Source organism: Hylobates moloch, unplaced genomic scaffold, assembly GCF_009828535.3.
Source record: "Hylobates moloch isolate HMO894 unplaced genomic scaffold, HMol_V3 SCAFFOLD_12, whole genome shotgun sequence".
NCBI lineage: Eukaryota > Metazoa > Chordata > Mammalia > Primates > Hylobatidae > Hylobates > Hylobates moloch.
In genome coordinates, this window is record NW_026652287.1 from 28,112,038 (window position 1) to 28,136,893 (window position 24,856).

At 35.2% G+C, this 24,856-nt stretch overlaps 1 protein-coding gene across 4 annotated transcripts in view; it reads left to right on the forward strand.

Annotated features, from left to right (window-relative positions):
- SLC41A2 (solute carrier family 41 member 2) overlaps window positions 1-24,856 on the forward strand; it is a 151,157-nt gene that overhangs the window by 87,810 nt on the left and 38,491 nt on the right. For 3 of the 4 annotated variants that reach the window (XM_058425497.1, XM_032168832.2, XM_058425498.1), the window contains 4 exons: window positions 352-499; window positions 5,438-5,517; window positions 20,812-20,943; window positions 22,168-22,316. In XM_058425497.1, coding sequence (XP_058281480.1) covers window positions 352-499; window positions 5,438-5,517; window positions 20,812-20,943; window positions 22,168-22,316 — 509 coding nt within the window. The remainder of the gene's footprint in view (window positions 1-351; window positions 500-5,437; window positions 5,518-20,811; window positions 20,944-22,167; window positions 22,317-24,856) is intronic. The other variant, XM_058425499.1, reaches the window with a different exon arrangement.

Genomic DNA, 24,856 nt, shown 5'->3' on the forward strand with positions numbered 1-24,856 from the left:
ACAATGAAATGAGACGACGAATATAAAGCATTTAGCATAGTACTTGGTATATAGTAGGAGCCCAATAAATGTTAGCTTTTTTACTGTTACTGTTCTTATTGTTATTGTTATTATGCTATTTCCATGTAGGTTATGTAATTATTTTAATAAATGTTTGCTGAATTAATGTGTTACTTTTCAGTTACATTAATATTTTTACCTTATTTACAGTTATAAATTTGTTTGAAGTTTATAGAAAATGTATAGCATGTTAATATGTCTGATAGTGTCATACCTTCTAGTGAACTTTGATAATTTAGATCTGCTACATAGAAGAGAGATTTAAATGTTGTCTCTTTTTTTTAATTTTAGAGACCTATTACTACATTTCTCCATTAGTTGGTGTATTTTTCTTGGCTCTAACTCCTATTTGGATTATAATAGCTGCCAAACATCCAGCCACAAGAACAGTTCTCCACTCAGGCTGGGAGCCTGTCATAACAGCTATGGTTATAAGTAGGTTAGTATTAAAATGTGTGTGTGTGTGTGTGTCTGTCTGTCTGTCTGTCTGTCTTTGTGTGTCTTCTATAAGCATATATGTACATGCATATTAAAATTAATGAATTGCCTGTTTTTATTTCTTAGGTTAATTATTTATATAGCCAATTCATTATTCTCCCAGGTATTATAACAAGGGATCTAAATGACAGGCATTTCAGTAGACGTAAAGAACCTCATTTGGCTACCAATTTCAAACTTCTCTCCAAAGCCTTACCAGATTGAGTAAAATTTAGTGATGTTTGTCTTTGTGTATGTATGTGTATGTTAACCTGACAAGGACATTACTTACTCTGAGTATTAAGTTGCTCAGATGAGTATCATAAAGCCTTAGAAATGTATATTCCATTGGCTACTTCCATATCTAGGACTCTGACGACCTTAAAGATGTAATTAAGGACATATGTAAAAGATTTAGCTGCAAGCATCCTATCACCCCAGAGTTTTTAATAACAAAAATAAATAGAACAACATAAAGGTCTTGCAATATGGTATTGATCAGATAAATTATTATATAGTCACAAAATGGAGTATCAGCCATTAAAATAACATTGTAGCATTTCTATTGCTATGGAAAGGTGTTTATTATATATCTGATGAAAAGAACAACCTAGAAAGAGTATGAATTTCCTATTAAACATGGTAGATTAAGAAACATTTCTTTTCCTTCCTGAAATTAGTAAAAGGACAGTAAGAGAATAAAAATGCTATAAAACCACAAAGAGAGGGGGAACAAAGAGGGCAGCAGGTGAGAGATTTGACAACATTAGTTAGATAGGAATCAGATGAAGAGTTGTTAACTGAATGAGCAGAATGAAAAAAGCTGAAACCTAACTGCCTATCAGAAGCAAGTCTCAGAAACCCAGAAAGAGGAATTAAAGGCATCAAGTACATCTGAAAGCTGCAATGAAGAAGATTGGTTGAAAGTTTAGATAAGGAGCAATTAGATCTGGAAAATCTTTCTCCAGCTTTAGCACCCATGTGACTGCCCCCTCATACCCTAACAGAAGACAAGAATAACCTCTCGAGAGGCTAAGTCGGAGAGGTTCTAGATTCAGAAACACCTGTACATGTGAGATATGGCTTAAGCACTGTATGAAAAATAGCAAGACTAAAAGTCTACGCACTGAACAATGAGAACCCTATCCCACTTCCTTTCCTTTGTATAATGCTGGGAGACAGCCTTTTACCCCCAGGCAAAAAATTAGATAATTCCTTTCTGGGGAAACTTACCAGCACAAAAGATCAGATCTGCAGATACTAACCCTCGTGAGTCCTTTAATGAAAGAGCTGCAAGCCCACCTGATTGTCTTCCATGAGTCCCACTTGCTGACAAACTCTGCCCATGTACACAGAGAGTTCCAAGTATGCCTTGCAGTGCCCCTTAAACAGGGCAGCCAGTAAAGGATTGCTAGACATCTCATAAAGCCCTCTAACATAAAAGACAGAAAAAAACATGGTACTCAAGGAAAGTACCATCAGTACTTTCAGAAAACTCTCATCCGTATCCTCAGATAAATAAGAGAAACTATTGCATAATAGCTATTGCATAATATTCATAACATAGGAACAGAATGCAAAAGAAGATTTGAAAAACACAAAGAGCTCTTGGGAATTAAAAAATACATAAATAGCAGAAATAAATTATGTAGAAGAGTTGGAATATAAAGTAGAGGAACCCTCCTGAAAAGCAAACCATGAAGCAAAGAGATAAACAATAGGAGGTAAATGATAAGGAGAGAAAATTATCAAATAAATAATACAAGAAAATTCCCAGAACTGAAAAACACGAGCTTCCTGATGGAAAGCGCCCGCTAAATACCCAGTGCAATAAATTAAAGTAGGTCGGACCCAAATCAAAGCATATTATCATGAATCCCAAATGTTTCCAGAGAAAAGATATGTTACATATAAAGCACTGGGAACCAGAATGATGTCCAATAGCAACACTAAAATTATTCCTTTGAAATTCTGAGAGAAAATTATTTTGAACATAAAATATAGTCACAATTATCAACCACGTGTAAGAGAAGACTAAATAAATTTTCAGACAGGCAGGATCTCATGGAATTTACTGCCCCTCTACCCCTTTGTATAAACCTGAAAGGAGGTGTGGTCTCTCAAAATTAGGAAATAAATTAAGAAAGAAGATGATACGGGAAAGAAGAAATCTATTCTGTGACAGCATGTGGTTCATTTTTCTGTAATGTAGATTGCTTTTTTCCTGGAGGATTCAGGCAACAGGATCCCATGAAATACCGGGATTTTGTTATAGCACATAGACCAAGATCCAAGGGAGTATTGGAGGGAAGGTACAGGATGACAGCTGTACATCAGGCCTAGACAGGCAACCACCCAGATTGGCAGGAGGACAGGGGGCTTAAGGAGGGATGTCTCTAAAAAAAAAAAAAGAGGTAGAATTGATGAGTTTGACTGTACTGAAAGGTACTTCATAAACTTAGTTACACATATGAGGTTGAATTAGTAATAGGTACCTAAAAAGTGAAGAAAAATATGAGGCAAAGCAAAAAGTATAAGTGATTATATCTAATAATACACTCTGTGGCTCAGCTATGAATAATGAAATTTCTGTTGTTATGATAAAGTCAACCCTAAGTATTTCACCAGAAATTATAACCAGATTAGCAGGATGGGAGGAGGAAGGGATTTGGGAAGGGATCAAAGTGGGGAGGGAAGTTTAAGAGAGGTCAAATCCTCATCTGCCATAGTAGGAAGTCGTTTGCTAAATGTCTAAAATTTAAAATGAAGAAATAGCAGTATAAACATGTTATTTAGAAAAATTAAATGCCAGAAGAAACTACTAAAGAAGTTAAAAAGAATTTCCAGTAGAGAGAAGGACCTGGAGGTGGGGCTAGGGACCATTATTTTATTATGAACTTTATGGTACTTTTATATACCTCTTTTTTTTCTTTTTAGAGATTGTGTCTCGCCGTATTTCCCCGGCTGAAGCACAGTGGCTTGATTGTAGTTCACTGCAGCCTCAAACTCTTAGGCTCAAACAACCTTCCTGCCTCAGTTTCTTGAACAGCCGAGACTACAGGCATGCACCCACCCAGCTAATATTTTTACTCTTTTGTAGAGACAGGGTCTCGCTATGTTGACCTGGCTGGTCTTAAACTGCTAGTCTCAAGCAGTCCTCTCACTTCGGCCTCCCAGAGTGCTGGGATTACAGGCATGAGCTACCATGCCGGCTGTACTTTTACTTTTTAGTGACACACATCTATATGGTAAAAATAAAATTTAATAAAAGCAAATAAAACTACTTTTATCATTTAATTTTTATTTTAAAAAATGTATATAGTAAAAAAGCTGGGTTGCGGAGATGTCGGTCAATGGATTAAAAATTTTGGTTAGACTAGAGGAACATCTTCAAGAGATTTATTGTACAACATGGTGATGATAGTTTATAACAGTGTACTGTATTCATCAAAATTGCCAAGAGATTTTAGGTGTTCTCACCACAAAAGATAAGTATGTGAAGTAATGCATAAGTTAATTAGCTCAATTTAGTCATTCCACAATATATACATGTTTCAAAACATGTTGTATAGGATAAATATGTGCAATTTTTATTGTCAATTTAAATAAGTAACAAAATAAGTTTAAAAATGTCTAGAAGCCTATATAACAGCATACCAACAGTGTAACGCAATGGTGTAACTAGGGTCGGTTTTTACTTTCTTCATTTTGTCTTTTCTAATTTTTTCTATAGTAACTTTTATCACTGGGCTTAACAGGAATCTTAAAAAATGTACTTTTAGCAATTGTTATATCCACAACATGATCTATATATTTTGTCAGGGAGGTTTATTTTTTGACTCAGAACTAGTTTGTTCTTGAAATATGTACTTTATTCTTTTAATTAGGGCTTAAAATGTTAAAATATTTCTAAAGAGAACTATTTTGGGGCTCTACAGTGTACCTCTTTAATGAGAACGCCCACAGTTGAGGCCTATTAAGGCATAATTCCTTTATTTTACTAAAGAATTAAAATAATAAAGATTTGATAACTTTCTAATGTTAACTATCGGGTAAGAACATTTGATCTGATATTTTGACAATCAATCCCATTCTGTGACAGCATGTAGTTCATTTTGTTGTAATGTGGATGGCATTTTCCTGGAAGATTTGGGCACAGGATTCCATGGAATATTAGGACTGGCAATGTTTTATACTACACAGACCCAGAAACTGATGTTAACCAGTTGATAATGGCCTTGGAAACTTAGAAAAATCTCCAAGTTCCACTGACACATTGAGAGTGTATGGCTTGCTACCATATAACGATATGTTAGTTTTCCAGATTTCTGTTCTCAGGATCAGCTCTTTCTGTGGCTATAACTCATTATTTTAATTTGCCAGTAATAAGACACATCCTAACAATATCTAGTTTTAACACAATAAAAATAACCTCATTTATGCCTTGTTTATTTCAAATATGAAAACATACTCTTTTTTAAATTATTTTTTAAATTATAAGAGTGATCAATGGCATGGTTTTAAAAAATTAATAAGCACAGAAGGATATAAGATGACCGTCAGTCCCCATCACCCTCACCCCCAGAAATAGACATGGTTAATAATTTCTTGTATACTGTTGAAGACATTTTAATGCACTTAAAGCGTATGCTTTTTCTTTTCACAAGTAGCATATCTTAGACATCAGAATTCTGAAATTTGGGGCTAGAGCTTATGCCGTGTTTTATTTTCAACATTTTACTGTTGACATTGATTTTTACTTTGAATATTTTTCTTTTTGCTCTATTTTTAAAATGTGTGAATATTTTATTTTAAAAAGGAGGAGTGTCTGTATGTACAGAATAACTTCAAGTATGTTCTCTTCCCTCTTCTCTAAATTATATAATTTTATCTCTTTCAGCATTGGGGGCCTTATTCTGGACACAACTGTATCTGACCCAAACTTGGTTGGGATTGTTGTTTACACGCCAGTTATTAATGGTAAGAATTAGATATACTGTTTCATGATAATATCAAATCTTCGTATACTCTTAGGTACTATTAGAAGTCTTAGGGCTCAGATTCAATAGGTCTGTCCTCCCATCCCAACCATTCTGCCTCCAACCCCAAGTTGTTGCTCACAGTGAAAATTACATTCCCAGGTCTCAATAGGCAGAATACATTTCTGAAAAGTAATCTTTCTTGATCTTATCATGAACTACTAGTTTGAGAGTCAGGTATACCTGACTTAAGATTAATGTGGCAAAATATATTTCAGATTTTGTTTATTTACATTGGGATTATTGGCTATCGTATATTGTTTTGTTGTTCCTTTTGTCAAATTTTGTGGATAAATTAGAGACAGCTGGGTTTAAACATTGCTTAAGTCCATTTAGTTCATTAAAATCTGGGGTAGGCACAGTGGCTCATGACTGCAATCCCAGTGCTTTGGGAGGCCGAGGTAGGAGGGTCGCTTGAGGTTAGGAGTTTGAGGCCAGGGCAACGTAGTGAGACCCCCCATCTCTATAAAAAATTCAAAAATTAGCCAGATGTGGTGGCACATACCTGTAGTCCCAGGTGTGTCCTCAGGAGGCTAAGGCAGGAGGATTGCTTGAGCCCAGGAGTTAGAGGCTACAATAAGCCATGCATGCTAGCCTGGGAAACAGAGTGAGACCTTGTCTTTAAAAAAAAATAGAAGAGAAAAATCTATTGGTCCTCAGCTGATCCCTTTAAAAATCTGTCGTATATTTTTTTGTTTTCTATGAAATGGGAATTATAATACTTAAATTCACAGACATTTATATATGAGTTACATTTAATAATCATTTTAATCCAGTCTACCGGCTTCTGGGGTAACTGTCATTAAAGTGTATTTTTTTTTTTTTTTTTTTACTTTAAGTTCTGGGATACATGTGCAGAACGTGCAGGTTTGTTACATAGGTATACATGTGCCATGGTGGTTTGCTGCACCTATCAACCCATCATCTAGTTTTTAAGCCCCGCATGCATGAGTTATTTGTCCCAATGCTCTCCCTCCCCTTGCCCCCCACCTGACAGGCCCCAGTGTGTGATGTTCTCCCTGTGTCCATGTGTTCTCATTGTTCAACTCTAAAGTAAATTTTAAGTATAGCCTAGACCAATATAATTTAAAAAGTAATTCTACTTGGGGAAAAACATGTCCCAGGATATACTACATATTTAATGTAATTTACTTTGCATATCTATATAAAAAGAAAATATGTCAGTCGGGCACAGTGGCTCATCCCTGTAATCCCAGCACTTTGCGAGGCCAAGGCAAGTGGATCGCTCGAGCTCATGAGTTTGAGACCAGCCTGGGCAATATGACCAAACCCTGCCTGTACAAAAAATATAAAAATTAGCCAGGCATGGTGGTACATGCCTGTAGTCCCAGCTACTTAGGAGGCTGAAGCAAGAGGACCTTCTGAGCCTGGGAGGGAGGCAGAGTTTGCAGTGAGCCAAGATCGAGCCACTGCACTCCAGCCTGGGCAACAGAGCAAGACCTTCTCTCAAAAAAAATGTATATATGTAAAAAATATATATGACATATAAAGGCAAGTTCTTCAAAATCTAATTTCATATCTAAAATTTCTACTGAATATTTTAATTTTTATATCCCTTTAGAATATCAATAAACAAATTTTCCCTATAGGTCTCTCTCTTCGTGCCACCATTCTCCCCATCACCCACACATAAAATTGTGGGACCATCTATTTCAACCCGGTCCTTCATCCTCTTTGACTGAAAAATGACCAAGCCATTGTCTACTTGCCCTTTAACACAGTTCACTTGCTCAGTCATTTATTTATATAACAAGCATGTCTTACTCTCGTAGCCTAATGTCTCAATATAGCCATCATTCAAGTAATAAAGTAGGCTTCCTGACTCACTCTCTATTTGATGCAAATTAAGTGTCACTAATAGCCTAGTCATTCTTAAACATTGTTTTTATTACATGGGTCCTAAGATGATGAATTTAACAGTGGTTTTTTTCCCTACCTATCAAATCAAATTTGAATTCTTCCGCCTAGCTTTCAAGGCCCTCTGTACATGGTTGGACTCATTGTTTCCCAAAGACACGCACAATTTTTTCATTATCATTCTAACTAGGTTTTTATATTGTCCCTACAAAGATTCATCTAATTTTCACTGCCTGGAATAACTACTGCTTTCCTCCCACCTCTTCAGATCCTCTTCTGTGAATATTAATGGATGAGTTCATTAGCATAAACATTACTCATAATGACTGTTAGAGCTATATTAAACAACGTTTCAGTAAGAAATTTAACTTAAATTACAATAACCCTTTTATTATAAGGCTTTAATGCATATTTCAGTCGTTTTACCTTACATAAGAAACAATTCTAGAGCTTCACTGAAATGCTCTCCTTGGATGTCTGTGCCGTGGCATTGCGCGATATTCATAGTAATATATTTTTAGTATCTCAGTAAGTAAACCTGTTAGTTGGCTATCAGCACTTTGGGAGGCCAAGGCAGGTGGATCACTTGAGCTCATAAGTTTGAGATCAGCCTGGGCAACACGACCAAACCCTGTCTGCACAAAAAATATAAAAATTAGCTGGGCATGGTGGTACACGATGAGCTTATACTTCCACTCTTTAAAAAACATTAATAGAGACGGTTTACTCTATGTTCCTCAAATAAGATGGAACTTTTGAGAATTGAATTTCATTTAAAATGTGTCGGAGAATGTACTATTTCAAGGACCCTTGTTTATCTTCATCATTATTATCATCTGCTATTTAGTGAATACCTACCACTATGTACCAGGTAACTTACAGGTTTTTTTTATACATGTTATGTCATATAATCCTCACAATAAGATCAGTAGATTGTCTAAGATCTCTTATCTTGTAAGTGGTGAATCATGATTGAAACCCAGATCGGGTCTGTTCTAAAGCCTGTGATTTTTTTTCTCAAAATATGCAGCTACTAATTTGTTTTATTAGCTACAAGAATGCATACATTGTTTAAGGCATATCTGTGTTCATACTGTGACTAGGATATCTTTTAATATTTATTAATGTCTTTCAGAACTAGTGGCATTTTCCAAAATATATTTCGTGGTAACACTAGTTCTGTGAGTTGTTAATAAGTATAACTTGAAAAGTGAGTTCTGTGGTCAATCAAATTTGGTAAACATTAAGTTAAACAAACTTGTTTGCTACGGGATTTCTTTTTTGTTGTTAATTCTTCTTTTTTAAAATTTTTTTAAATTATACTTTAAGTTCTAGGGTACATGTGTACAACGTGCAGTTTTGTTACGTATGTATACATGCACCATGTTGGTGTGCTGCGCCCGTTAACTCGTCATTTACATTAGGTATATCTCCTAATGCTGTCCCTTCCCCCTCTCCCCACCCCACAACAGGCCCCAGTGTGTGATATTCCCCTTCCTGTGTCCAAATATTCTCATTGTTCAATTCCCACCTATGAGTGAGAACATGCAGTGTTTGTTTTTTTGTCCTTGCGATAGTTTGCTGAGAATGATGGTTTCCAGCTTCATCCATGTCCCTACAAAGGACATGAACTCATCCTTTTTTATGGCTGCATAGTATTCCATGGTGTATATGTGCCACATTTTCTTAATCCAGTCTATCATTGATGGACATTTGGGTTGGTTCCAAATCTTTGCTATTGTGAATAGTGCCGCAATAAACATACATGTGCATGTGTCTTTATAGCAGCATGATTTATAATCCTTTGGGTATATACCCAGTAATGGGATGGCTGGGTCAAATGGTATTTCTAGTTCTAGATCGTTGAACAATCGCCACACTATCTTCCACAATGGTTGAACTAGTTTACACTCCCACCAACAGTGTAAAAGTGTTCCTATTTCTCCACATCCTACTACGGGAGTTCTTAAAGCCTTTATCATGCTAACATAAATGTGAGTCTCTCTTTCTGGTACTTCTGTTAGCTAGGTGTTGGGATTTCTAGATCTAACCTTCCTCAGACCCCCTAGACCACACTTTGAGAACCATTGATCTAGGGCTTATATCTTTTTTATCACAGTCTACTTTCAAACAATAATAAACCACTTTACATATAGGATAAGAAGCTTATGTCACTATACTTGAATTACCACTCCTCTTTCTTATGTGCTCTTTTTTGAAATACATTTTACTTTGTAGTAAATCCTCTAATACATTATTATTTTTTGCTTCAGTTATTTTTAAAAAGAGGCTAAAAATGAAAAAATGTATCTTTTATATTTTATCATATAAAGTTGTATTTCCAGCACTCTTTCCTTTGTGTAGATCCAGGGTTTATCTGGTATTATTTTGCTTCTGCCTAAAGAAATTCTTTTAATGTTTGTTGTAGGGCAGGCTTACAGAAAAAATAGAGGCTTTAGGCATGTGTCTCACAGCGTGCTCTCTTTCCTTTCCCTTCACCTCTGTTCTTATCTCTAACAATGTCTATTTTTAACTTCTTTCACCCCTATCTCAGAAGAGCTGATTCTTTTGCCCAGGATCGACTAGTTGACCTGTGCCCTGGATACTATTCCATTACAACTCCAACGGGAGCCTTACTCCATCAATTATTTTAACTTTTCCGGTATCTCCCATGTCTTCCTCTCTTACATCTTTTCCCTTTAGCTTACAAATGTGCACAAGTCTTTTATCCCAAGTCACCTTTCCCATAGTGCTCTGCTTTCTCAAGCTTCTGTTCTCTCCTACTCTCTACAATCAAACTTTCCCAAGTGTAGTCTGTATTTTTTCAACTCATTATAGTATTTTTCTTCCTTCTCACTCTACAAAACTGCTTTCACTAAGCTCTCCAGTGACCTCCTAATTACTTTATCTAGTAACTTATTTTCAGTCTTCGTTCTATTCAGTTGTTTAATACTATTTACTATACCCTTTTTGCAATTCTACCATTCTCATCCCTTCTCTGAAAATTCTTTTTCATTTTCCTTCACTGGTTCCTTCTTTCTACCTGCCTCTTTGTATTCTTCAAGACCCTGCTCTTGAGCTTCTATTCTTAGTTTTCACCTTCTTTGTGGGCAATATTGTCTCATCCAGAGATTTTCGAAGTGTGGTCCCCAGACCAGCAATATCACTTGGGATCTTATTAGAAATGCAGATTCTTAAGCCTGAATCAGCAGCTCAGAGGTAGAACTCATCAATTGATTTTGATACATGCAAAAGTTTGAGAACAACTTATCCTTGTCATACAGCTTCATTTCATGGCTTTATCACTAGTCTTGACACATCTGTTCCTTTCTAGATCCATACTTTAAATTGGATATTTCTACATGGAACATCTAAAGCTTCTAACCGAACTCATCCTATTCCCCGCAAACCTGTTTGGAAAACCTTCGGTGTTTCCTGTGTCAGTTAGTGGTGTTAGCTACCCAGTGTCCCAAACAAGACATCCCCAATCACATACTTCCTCTCCCTTATCGTCTCTATTTTTATCTGCTCTTGAAATAGCTTCTGAATTCGAGATGCATTGGTTAGAAGGAGGATGAAAGCTATGTTATGGTAGCCAAGAAGGATTCAAGACAGACTATTTATTCAATGATCAGGAAGTCATTTGAGAGTTCAGTTTTGTTGAGTAGCAGACTAGATAAATGAAAGTACAGTCTTACAATAGAATGTTATTAACAATAAAATGGATTAATTACGTGTCCCAGAAGAGCAAGGATGAATCTCAGAAACTTGTATGATAAGTTATTCCATTTATATAACATTCAAGAATATGTAAAACCAAATTATATAGTATTTAGGAATATACATGTATGTAGTAATAACACAGAGAAAAGCAAGAGAATAAAAAACACAAACATAGTCACTCTGATAGCGAAGGAAGGATATGAGATTAGGGAAGAGCACAGAGGGCACTACAAATCTAAAGATAATGAATTCCTTTTCTTAAATTGGGTGGTGGGTACATTGGTGTTTTTTTGTAGTATAAGTCTTTGTAACTTACATATGTTTTATAAATATTATTTTTGCATTTATTAAATAGTATAAAACAATAAACATCTGAGAAGTAGCACTTTTAGACTTCATATTAAATAATTGACAATGAAAAGAAAAGAATTAGAATGACACTTAGAAGTCCAGATGAGGAACTTTTTCCAAGAGAAGAGACATGTGGGTACGTTTGTTGGCAAGGAGGCAAAGGAGTAATAGAGAAGGAAAGATCAAGGATGCATGAGAGATGGTGAATAATGAGAGAGCAAGGCCCATGAAACGATGGGCTGCACAGTAGCCTTGGAAAGAAAGGATAACCCCTTATCTCAATGTGGTAAGAAAAGGAGTCCTGAAGAAAGACAGGTGGAAATACACAGATATGGGCTAGGGGATAGAGACTAAGATGAAGGGCCTTACAACTGACAGCCTCAGTTGTCCCAAGAAAGTAGAGAAATTCATTTCTCTAGGGCAGTGTTTTCTAATCTTTCTCATGTCGTGGCACACATAAAAATTAATAATATTTGGATGGCACCCTAGGGTGAAGAAGACAGCCATTTGTAACCAGGGGTACCTGATTTGGCACTGCAGGCATGCCAAGAGCTTGGAGGATAGTATCTTGACACAGCTGTAACCCATCTGAGGCACACTGGTTGGGAATTTCTGATCTAAGGCGGTGTTTTGTTGTTGTTGTTGTTGTCGTTTGTTTGTTTTTTTTTTTGGAGATGGAATCTGGCTCTTTTCGCCCAGGCTGGACTGCAGTGGCGCGATCTCGGCTCACTGCAAGCTCGCCTCCCAGGTTCATGCCATTCTCCTGCCTCAGCCTCCCGAGTAGCTGGGACTACAGGCGCCCGCGACCATGCCCGGCTAATTTTTTGTGTCTTTCGTAGAGATGGGGTTTCACCGTGTTAGCCAGGATGGTCTCGATCTCCTGACCTCGTGATCCACCCGCCTCGGCCTCCCAAAGTGCTGGGATTACGGGCGTGAGCCACCGCGCCCAGCCGGCGGTGTTTTTCAATCTTTTATTTTCATCATCACCTTTTGAAGGAGCCGTTTGAATCAATTTTTTTTTCTAAATATACCTACCCATGAAATTTTCATATTGCACATCTACTGTTTATCCATTTGTATACTGTATGTGTAAATGGACTTTATAAATAAAATGAGTGATATTTTTTCTCCCCTCAAGAACCAGTTTTCACCTCTGTTAAGAATGTATAATCTAGGCTGAGCACACTGGCTCACTTCTATAAGCCCAGCACTTTGGGAGGCCAAGGAGGTGGGATTGTGTGAGCTCAGGAGTTTGAGACCAGCCAAGGCAACATAGTGAGACCTCATTTCTACTAAAAAAAAAAAAAAAAAAAAAAAAAAATCAGCCAGGCATGGTGGCATGCACCCATAGTCCTACCTACTTGGGAGGCTGAGGTGGGAGGATCACTTGAGTCCAGGAGATCAAGGATGCGGTGAGCCGTGATTGCACCACTGCATTCCAACCTAGGCAACAGAGCAGGACCCTGTCTCTAAATACGTACATAATTTATTTAAAAAATAATGCATGATCTATGGTAAAGGAAGTAGAAAATTTAGAGAGTTCGTCAGCCATTTACCACCTTGTCTACAAGTGGGAGGGAAATGGTAAAGGTAATGGATTGGGGACTAGGGAGGTAAATACACCTACCCTTGTTTAAATAAAAAGCTCTTCACTAAAAGGGTGTTCCAATGTATTTCTTCTTAAAAATATGAAAAAAATGGAAGCTATTTCTCCTCCATCTTCTTGCATTTCTTGAAACTAAAAAAGTAATTTCTGCATGTGAGTTCTGATAAGTCTTGAGAGGAGGATAGGTGAAAATGCAGAGGTACATAGAGATGGAGAAAACAGGTAGGGATATAGGAAGTGGCCAGACTTATTAACACTGTTGATTATAAAGATTTATTTCTTAAGAAAATGAACTTTTGCTTGGGGTTCCGTTCGGAATGTGCAAAGGAATTCTTGACAGAATTTGAAATATATTCCATGACGTTAGTGCTAAACATTTACTGGAAACATATATATTTCTAAATTTAACAAAACATAAATTTGGATTTTTAAAACAGTCCCTAGATGAACCTACTGATAATTTCTTCCTACTTTCAAACTTTATTTCATCAACTGAGCTTATTCAAGCATTTGGCACTTAAAATTCTGTCTTGTGGATACTGAGGAATCTCGCATATTATTTAGTATATTGACAAGTTGTTTTTACTAATGTTTTTAATTTGTGTGAGACTATCCTTAGATGCTCTCCACTGGCTTTAATAGTGCAATTAGTCTCTGAAGAATTTAAATAATGTAAAAGAAATGTTGACAGACTAGCTTTTAGTAGAAACATAGTGTATGTCATTATAGCAAGAAAGTATTTTTTGACATTAAAGAAAACTATTCTAAGGTAATAATTTTGTTATAGTTTAAAAATGTAACCAATGATCATGATGAAACCATGAGAGGCTAAAACTTTAATTAGCCCCTTCAATAATTATGTTGTTTACTTAAAAGTTTTATTCACCTTATCTGGAAAAATGATATCAGTGTCTTTCTGAAGTCGCTCATTCATTTTCTTTTTAGTTTGGTACAATTATAACATCAGTTATGTCTGTGTTTCCTGGACTTCAGTGTGATAAGGTGATAAACTGTTTATTTATAAGACTTTGTTTATATTTATTATCATTATCTTAGTCTGTTACATGGTAACAAAGAAATGATAAAAGTAGTTTTATAAAGTTTTACCAACAAATTTGTGGGTTTTAGAAGAGAGCGACAATTAATCATTCGTAGCTTTTTGTTTCAAACTCAAGAGAAGTTGCAGTTGTAGAATAGATATACTTTGGCTTAATAGCAGATGCTTTCTGTGTTTGCCTTGAAGCATTCCATATCCAATAAAATACCACGTAAAACATTACCCCCAAGAGAATCCCCAGAGTAACTGAAGAGGAATGCAATTTATGCATTCCTATGGAAAATATCCATCATTGAAAAACGTATCTGAATGTAATCTGCTTTGCATTAAGTATAATTTTTGATATTAGATTCTTTTCCTTTTGAGTGACTATAAAGAGAAAGATTACAAAGCTGTTTTTGCTAGTTTACCCCTTATTGGTTTACCCAGTAACTTTTTGTGAAAATGCTTGCATTATGTAGTTAAATACTCTTGCCGCTTTCAATTTCTGAGACATTTTCATTTACCTTCACTTAGAGGTATAAGCTACTGGCCTTGTTTATATGCTATTATCAGATGAGTACCCATACATGCTAATTATTCGATGTTCTAATTGTTTGTTTATTTATTTATTTTTTAATGTCAGTGAGTTTAGCAGTGGATAGTTGTATGTCAACTTTAGCAACACTAATGTGAGTAAGTTCTGATAACCCACTACCATTGGACCAGTCTCTATTCTTTTCTTTAGAAAGTGAGTTCAGATTTAGAAAATCCAGACTTTAAAAAGATAGTCACCTCTAACTTCTAGTGGAAAATTCATTGAATAAACAGAAGGCAGTTGAGTTGATTGTTTAAAATATGCGTGCTAGCCAAGCTTGGTGGCTCATGTCTGAATCCCAGTGTTTTGGGAGGCCTAGGCAGGAGGATCGCTTGAGCCCAGGAGTTCAAGACCAGCCTGGGCAACACAGTGAGACCCCATCTCTAAAAAAAATTTTTTTTTAATTAGCTAGGCATGGTGATGCATACCTGTCGTCCCAGCTACACTGGGGGCTAAGGCAGGAGGATCACTTGGGCTCAGGAGTTCAACATTGCAGTGAGCCATAATGACACAACTGCACTCCAGCCTGTGAGACAGAACAAGACCCTGTCTCTAAAAATAAAAATAAATGAATAAATAAATAGAATGGGCACCAAATGATTTATTCTCTTTCATATATATATTTTAAAACAAAATAGTCTGTGAATTGAAAAGCAATACAGTTTCTGGACATCCTCTGACCAATGAATTCTCCAGGACCTACAATTAAGGACCTACAATTAAGAAAATGCCAAGTCAGAATCACATTATTTACATAAATTTATTGTTGATAACAACAATAATATTTAACATTTTTTGAGCCTTTACCATGTCCAGAAACTGTGCTAAGCATCTTTCATATATGCATTATTTTATTTAATTCTCTCAGCATCCTTATGAGATAGATATTAAATTATCCTTATTTTCAGATTAGAAAATTGAAGCTGTAAGAAGTTAAATATCAGTGATGTCATAGCAAGTGACTGAGGTGGTTTTCAGAAAAACCCACATAGTTTGAGCCACAGTCAGAATGTTACAGAGAACACAGCTCTGCATTTATGTGCCTTAATTATTCTATCTAGTCCATGTGACTTTTCAACACATTTTTAAAGAAATTTATTTTCCTTTAGAAATTTTTTCAGAACTCCCTGGGATACATATTTTAAACATTTTTATGATGAACTGCATTTTAAATTATCTTAAGCATTTGCTTTAATGAATTTTTTATTTACTAAATGAGATGTGATGAGGAAATCATGAAGCTACATTTAGTTTAAGATCAAGACATTATAATTTCAGCCTTAAAACTATAATGTTTAAGTTGCTTCATTTTTGGTGCATTGGCACAAAAAGTGATCAACCTCTCAGCTTAGAAGGGGGGAAGCTCATGCTTTTCCTGTCTCTATTCTTACATTTTTTCTGCAATTAAAAAATACTAAATTCTTATTCCACGATAACAAATTAACATTATTAGAATGCAGTGAATGCCAAAACTTCACTAGGTATCCAGCAATATATAGGTGATATATAGGTAATATTGACCTAAATATCTTTGAACAAAATTACTCAATCTTTATTTCTGAGTATAATATTTATGTATACCCAAGATTAAACTGCTTAGATGTGGAGGCTACTAGGGCTAGGTTTTTTCTTAATAAGAAACTGGATCCTAAACATTACGTCCTAAATTATTAAGCAAAGAATTAATAATCTAGCACAAGCAAGATAATCCTATTATAAAAACAAAACAAAAACAAGATAGTTTCATCACACTTTTTTTGGAGGGAAATCTATTTTGCTTCCAGGTAACTTGGATCAACAGTGGGTAATAGACCTGGCCAGAGGATTGCTGCCTTCTGATTCTCTCTGATATCATCAAAGCTTTCAACTTTTAGCACCTGGTTCAGACATCCTGTTGCAATTGTTCTCTAATTCTTCTTGTTCAGAAATCTCCTGCACCAGTGTATTCGGTATGATTTAAATGGAGTCCTTCATAAATTTAAGATGTCAAGTTCTCTTGATTTCATACTTCTTTCAGAGCTCATTCTTCCAACTGTTGTACATATGTAGGCATTTCTTTGAGTATTTGTCTAAGAGTGGAATTGCTAGATTGTAGGGTATGCCTATCAACAACTTTATTTATTTATTTATTTATTTATTTATTTATTTACTTAACTTACTTAAGACAGGGTCTTATTCTGTCACCCAGACTGGAGTGCAGTGGCATGACCACAGCTCACTGTAGCCTCAATCTCTTGGGCTCAAGCCATCCTCCTGCCTCAGTCTTCTGAGTAGCTGCAACTACAGGTGTGCACCACCACACCCAGCTAATTTTTTTATTTTTAGTAGAGGCAAAGTCTCACTATATTGCCCAGGCTAGTTTCAAACTCCTAGGCTCAAGTGATCCTCCTGCCTCGGCTTCCCAAAGGGCTGAGATTACAGGTGTGAGCCACCACACTTGCCTCAACACCTTTATTACACAATGCCAAAATGTTTTCAAAAGGGATTATAACAGTTGACACTCTTGCTAGCTTTGTGTAAGAGTTCTCATTGCTCCACGTTGTTATAAATAGTTGATGTTTTTAGGCTAAAAGGTTTTGCCAATCTGATGAGTATGAAATGATATTTATTGTGCTTTTATTCGCATTTCTGCAGTTACTGATTATCTCTACATGTAGGAGTTCTTTATATATTCTGGATAGTAGTCCTTTGACAATTATATGTGTTGAAAAAAAATTCTTCCACTCTGTGGATTGTCTTTCCACTTTCTCCACAGTGTCTTTTGATGAACCGAAGGTTTTAATTACACCGTAGTAAGATTTGTCAACTTTTTCCTTTATGGTGTGTAATTTATCTATTTTGTTAAAAAATCCTTTTCATCCATTCGGTATCATCTTAAACATATTAAAACATATTAAACATATTAAAACTTAATATGTTTTTCTTTTGCATGAGGTCTTTAATCATGTGGAATTTGTTTTTGTGCATGATATGAGAGTGAGGATCAAATTGCATAGGTTTTTGGCATTTTAATAATTATCTTAGCACTACTTATTAAAAGTCTATAGCACTATTTATTGATTTGCAGTTCCTCCTTTGTCATAGCTCAGATTTCGTGTGTGTGTGTGTGTGTGTGTGTGTGGTTATCAAGTTAAAGAAGTCCTACTTGATTCCTGGTTTGCTAAGAGTTTTTAATGATAAATATAAAATTTTATAAATTATTCTGCATTTATTCATCCAATTATATTATTTTTTTCCTCCATTCATTTGTTAATGTGCTGAGTTGCTTTAATTTCTTTCCAACTATTAAATCAGTCTTGCATTCCTAGGATAAATCAAATTTGGTTATGATATACATTAAATGTTTTGCTGGATTTGATTTGCTAATTGTTTAGTATTTTTAAAGTTTATGATATTCCTATATTATCCTTTTAATGCATGCACTGTAGTGATGACTTCTCTTTCATTCTTGATATTGGAATTTGTGTCTTCTATCTCTTTTTTATCTATTCTAAGAACCATCTTTTTGTTTCATTTATTTTTCTTTGCTGTTTTTATTTTCTATTTCATTGATTTCTGTTCTTATTTTATTTCCTCCTTATGCTTTCTTTTGGTTTAATTTTTTTTCTTGGTTCTGAAGATGTGAGCCTTAGATCATTGATATGAAAGCTTTCTTCTTTCCTAATATAAGTAATGCTATGAATTGCTAAGTACTGCTTTATGTGCCTCCCACATATCTCAATATTTTGTGTTTTCATTTGTAGTAAATTCAAAATACTTTCCAAATTTCCTTGTGTTTTCTTCTTTGAACTATGGGTTATTTAGAAATGTATTGTTTACTTTCCAGATATTTGGGGGAATCCTCAGATATCTTACTTTTCTGTTATGGAAGGAGAGCATACTTTGCATGTTCCAATCATTTCTAATTTATTGAGACTTGTCTTATGGCCTGTAATATGGTCTATCTTCATTAATGTTCCATGAGTGCACGTGTGAAATGTATTCTGCTGTTGTTGGGTAGTATGTTCTACAAATGTAATTTAGATTAAACTGGTTGATAGTATTATTAAAGTCTTCTATATCATTGTTGATTTTTAAAATACAGTAAGTCCTCATTTAACATCGTTAATAGGTTCTTAAAACTGTGACTTTAGGTGAAACAATACATAACAAAACCAACTTTTTTCTCATCAATGTTATAATATAACGACATTGAATTATGCTATTCTAGGACTTGCTGTATGTTATTTCACTTACAGTCTGTTTCCAAGAATCTATCAATGACATTAAGTGAGGACTTACTATATGTGTACTCAATGAATGAGATACAGTGGTAAAATCTGTGTATAAAAACAGACTTGTCTATTTTTCCTCTCGGATTTATCAGTTTTTGCTTCTTGGTGTATTTTGAAAACTTGACTTTTTTTTTTTTTTTTTTGAGACAGAGTCTCACTCTGTCGCCAGGCTGGAGTGCAGTGGTGTGATCTCAGCTCACTGCAACCTCCAACTCCAGGGTTCAAGTGATTCGCCTGCCTCAGCCTCCGGGGTAGCTGGGATTACAGGCACGCGCCACCACACCCAGCTAATTTTTGTATTTTTTTTCGTAGAGACGGGGTTTCACCATGTTGGCCAGGATGGTCTTGATCTCCTGACCTCGTGATCCACTCACCTTGGCCCCCCAAAGTGTTGGGATTACAGGCGGGAACCACTGCTCCTGGCCGTCTTGACCTTCTTAAACTTTATTCGATGTTCATCTTTATCCTTGGTAATATTCCCTGTTAGAATGCCATTTTTTTTCCCCTTGATATTGATATAGTCACTCTTAACTTTCTTTTCCTTAGTGTTTGCATGATATTTTTCCATATTTTTACTTTTAATTTATGTCTCTGTCTTTTAATATATTTGTATATCTTTTCCACTAGATCCTTTAACATATTAATTATAATTATTTTAAATTCCTTGTTGGATGTTTTCAACACCTGATTCATCTCTGTGTCTGGCTCTGATGACTTCTTAACTCCTTCAATGCTTTATATTCTTCATTGCTTTTTCCTGTCTTTTAATTTTTTAATTGAATGATGGACATTATACATGCAAGACCATTGGAGACTGAGGTAAATATTATTTATGCCTAGAGATGGGAGTTCTTTCCTTCTGCTAGATCATTAGGATGGAGGATTGAGTCAATCTAGTCAGCAGTTGAACTGGGTTTGTTTTTTATGGTTATTATCATTACCCTCTGCACACCACTAACCTCAACTTTCCTTATGGGCATGCTCCTGCCACCCTGTGCTTAGTGTGAAGCGTGGAGGGCTGTATGCCTGCAGCCTGGAAGGCTTAACTATCTGTGCTCTTGCTTTTCTCCCAACAGTCAGTTGCTGATGTTTCTTAGTGAAAGGCATGGGATGGGGTTTGAGATTCTCTTGCCCTTTCCTCAATCTTAGGCAGTCCTGCCCTCATCAGTTAAGAATTTGAATTTTTCAGTTTTCTTCTTACTCACTTTTACGGCTTAACTTTTTTCTCCTGTACTCTGCAAAAGGAGAAACAATTTGAGTATCCTGTCTTACCTTGGAGGGGCTTACCACTCTTTGGAATTTATTTCACATCCTGGCATCAACTCTTCTGCCTCAGAGTATGTGAGAGGCTAATGAGTATTTTTTCCAGTGGCTCTGTACCAATTTCTTTAGTAAGCTGAGAAGAAAAGTTTCTAGCCTTATCTATTTGAGTAAGTCTAGCTTATCTTCCCTGTCATTAAGGTGATAAACATGAAGGATCTTGGTACCTAATTTTATATCTTGGTTTTGATAATGACTTTTAAAAATTACCTGCTCTGGTCTGCTTTCGTATCAGTCAAGTTTGAAAAAATAATGAATTAATTTTATCTAACAATGATTTTATGCCTTTGGAATGTCTACTTCAACATTAAATAGATCAACATTTCAGAAGAACTCTTTATTTTGTTTTATTGACCCAGAATGTTACATGAAGAGGCTTGCTTTTGGTTGAATTTATGCAAGTTGTTTAAAACATAAGGATTGCTACTTTGTTTTTCCTTGTGTTTCAGGTATTGGTGGTAATTTGGTGGCCATTCAGGCTAGCAGGATTTCTACCTACCTCCATTTACATAGCATTCCAGGAGAATTGCCTGATGAACCCAAAGGTTGTTACTACCCATTTAGAACTTTCTTTGGTCCAGGTATGTGCTTATGGATTTTTGCGTATTTTAGATCAAGGGCTATTGCTCTGTAAGATTATAGGCAGGCAACATTTATTGAATATGTGTTTTGTGAAAGTTGCTCAACTTTCCTATTTCTGAGAGCTAATCCCAGTGAATGAAAAGGCATGTGTATCAATTCTGCAGTTGCTAAGGATATTTGTATAATGTTTCTCTTTTATGCCTCTTTCTGGGGTATCTTGCTTATTAGTTGTGAAAGAGAAACCTTATTTTGTGAAAGACAAAAAAAAAAATAATTGCCAGGTGATTTTGGGAGGCAGATGTACTATCTTATCTATATGATTATTTTGGCCTTTCTAAATGTAGGCGTTTGATCTCAAACAAACCAGATGAGAAGGGATAACCTCGATTTCAAGGAACAGTGCATTATTTATGTGGCTATGAATAAACAAAGGCACATGATTACCAAAAAACTAAGACCACAATTTTAAACTTCACAATTCTTGTCATTTTTTTTCCCTGATGAAAATAAGTGTGATTATTGACTTTTGTTTTAGAAAATTTTTTGTTGTTGTTGAGACAGGGCTTTGCTCTGTCGCCCAGGCTGGAGAGTAGTGGTACCATCACAGCTCACTGCACCTCAAACTCCTGGGCTCAGGTGATCCTCCCACATCAGCCTTCTGAGTAGCTGGGACTACAGGCACGAGCCACTTTGCTTGGCTAATTTTTTTTTATTTTTATTTTTTGTAGAGATGAGGTCTCACTATGTTGCCCAGGCTGGTCTTGAACTCCTGGCCTCAAGCAGTCCTCCCTCCTTGGCCTCCTAAAGCTCTGGGATTACAGGTGTGAGCCACTGTGCGTGGTGATTATTGACCTTTGAATGAAGATCAGAAATGGCTACGCTTTTAATACCAGTGATAGAAGTCTAAAGAAATTAATAAAATTAAAATTCTTGTACTTTAAGAACTTTATATTTTCTCTGTTTTTATGATAGATATTAAAATGTGACCGATGTTCTTCATAGCAAGTTTTTATCAACCACCTTTCATTTAATTAACATATATAGTGGAAATTTCAGAGAATGAAATGAATTGTAACTACTTGAAATTTATTTTTGGCAATCAAATTTCATGTTATAGTATGAAGTATAGTAACTAGAAAGTAATCCTCAAATTTTAATAACTATGACCTATTATTAACTAAAATATAATTTTGTTTTAATTACTTTTACATTTTATATTACAGGAGTAAATAATAAGTCTGCTCAAGTTCTGCTGCTTTTAGTGATTCCTGGACATTTAATTTTCCTCTACACTATTCATTTGATGAAAAGTGGTCATACTTCTTTAACTATAATCTTCATAGTAGTGTATTTATTTGCCGCTGTGTTACAGGTAAGAGTTAAAACTTCTTGAAATCTCTTTTATGCTGAGACTGCTGTAAAAGTACAACTGTGGAAATATAAAAACACATGACACATTTTACCATTTCAAAAATCAACTGAACATCTTCATATTGATTTAATCTTCTTAAAACCAATAAACAATTTTGTGTTAGTCATCAATATTTATATTATTAGGCCCGTGTAAACATTGTTTATTATAGAGTCAGATAATTTCACTATGGCTATATTTACTTTTCTTATATTTTCTTTCCCATGGAGCTAATAATCATATCTCTTTGCATTTGCATCATTTTCCATAAACCCATCTTTATTTTTTACCAATGGTTCTAGTTTATTTTGGCTTCCTGAGCATGGCTTCTTGCTAAACTTTGTAGATTTGGTACCTTCTTCAGTGCGGTAAGTCCTAATCCCTTAAGAGATGGATTCAAATAGTTCTTTGAAGGGATAACATTTATCATATGGCTTTCAAGGAGTTTGGCGTGTAGGAAGGAGGCTAGAAGGTAGGTATGTAGACATTATTCCACTCAAAAGAAACTACATTGATGATAATGATGGTAATGAAATTAGTTGGCATGTATAGTGTTTCCTATATGCTCAGAAGCATTATAAGTGCTTTATATGTATTGATTCATTTAATTCTCACAAAATGCAATGAGATTTTTTCTTTTGATATAAATCAGCTATTTTCAAAGTGGGATACATACAAAGCAATGCATCGTGTGGAGGAAGAAAAGATTAAAACTTCATTTGTTTAAAATATCTGTTTTCTTCTATTTTTGTGTTTGCTTGGTAATAAATATATTTTAGCACAATGTTAAATAAGCATACCAAATATTTTATACTGAGAGAGCTGCATAATCTAAAACTTTTTGGAGATTACTGAGTTAAAACACAGAGGTGAGAAAGCGCAGGTCTTGTGCAAGATAAAATAATTCATATATAGGATCTAACAGACAAGATAAGGTTAAGAAGGTTGATTAGGGCTGGTATAGAAAAGGCCTTAAATGCAAGGGAAATTAGAATCTATTCTTAAAATAACAAAACCCTTACAACTTGACATTTTTAACTTGTCTATTATGCTTTATAGTGCCTTAGATTTTACTAAAAGTCACCTATCGAATAATTAATTTATTTATTCATCCAGTAAACCTTCATGCTACTAGATGGAGGGGTGGCTTTTAAATCCCAGGAGGAATAAGTTCAGACTCTGTACTCAAGGTCTTGTAGTCTAGAGGGAAGGCCACTACATGAACAAATAATTATAATGTACTATAACGTAAGTACTGAGTTTAGCTATATATGAAGTGCTTTCAGAGTTTGAAAGAAAAGCAAGTACCTCTACCTGGGGAGTAATATTTTTCTACAGTTCAGTAGGGACAAAACTTATAGCAAATTGCTACTTTGATTGCTGTATATTATATGGTCATTTATTGTCATATATGTTTGATGCTGTTCTCTGTGTAACTATTGTGAAAAAGATGCATTCTTCAATCCCAGAGGAAATATTCAGAGACTAGTGTTTGGTTTGCTGATAAACAAGCCATTGCTGGAGCATATTCCTATTTGCAACTCTGCCTCTTAGGCTCATGGATTATTTGACATTTATGTTTATGGTTCTGTGCCAATATACTATCATGCAGCATTTCACTTAAGTCAATGAAGGATACAAGTAATTTTTCTAGTTTATTAAAAATAGATTTCAACATATATCCACTGTGTACCTACATGCCTTTTAAACCTCCGATCTAAAGTCTCACCAGTGAAAGTTGAATAACTAGAATTGAGAAAAGAGTAATTATTAGTCTCTCTGTGTCTCAGTTACCCCTTCTGTAAAATGGGAGAAGTTGTACTATCTACCAGACAGGCTGCTTTGAGGATTAAATGAATTACTTACATAAAGCATGTTTATAGTAGATGCTATATAAGTGTTAGCTGACGCTATTGTTGTTGTTATTAAAGATAGTGTAAATGGTGTGTCATTGATTTCAGAAGGACAGCTGGAAACTATACTGTTGATTGAATTTTCTTATGTGTCTTTTATAACTTTAATTTTTATGGGCTTTGCTTTTCATTTTTCCCCCAAGAATCAGCTATCTGCCAGAGTAGACCTTTGCATTTGCAGCCTGACATTGTGCACTATTCTAATGGAATAGCTTAGAATAGATTGTAAATTCTTAGATTAAATCTTCATGTTCTGACACTAGCATACACATAAGCACATGCACACACACCTCTTTAAGGTTTAGGTAAAAGATCTTGACCTTCCCCACCTGGCTTCAGTCAATCCAAAGATGAACAGAATGAAGAAATAACTCCTTAAAGACAAAGAATCTTTGACCACTTAAAACTTACCTTTTAATCTTCTTTACTAGATTGTCTTCCTTTTTTGATCTAGGTTAAATTTATATTCAAAACCTTGGTCCAAGCTCTTATTCAAATACTTCAGTTCATGCCACTCTTCTCATCCCTAAACTCTCTAATTTGATTGGATATTCTATAGTGCAGTTTTCCAATGCATGCTGAATTTCT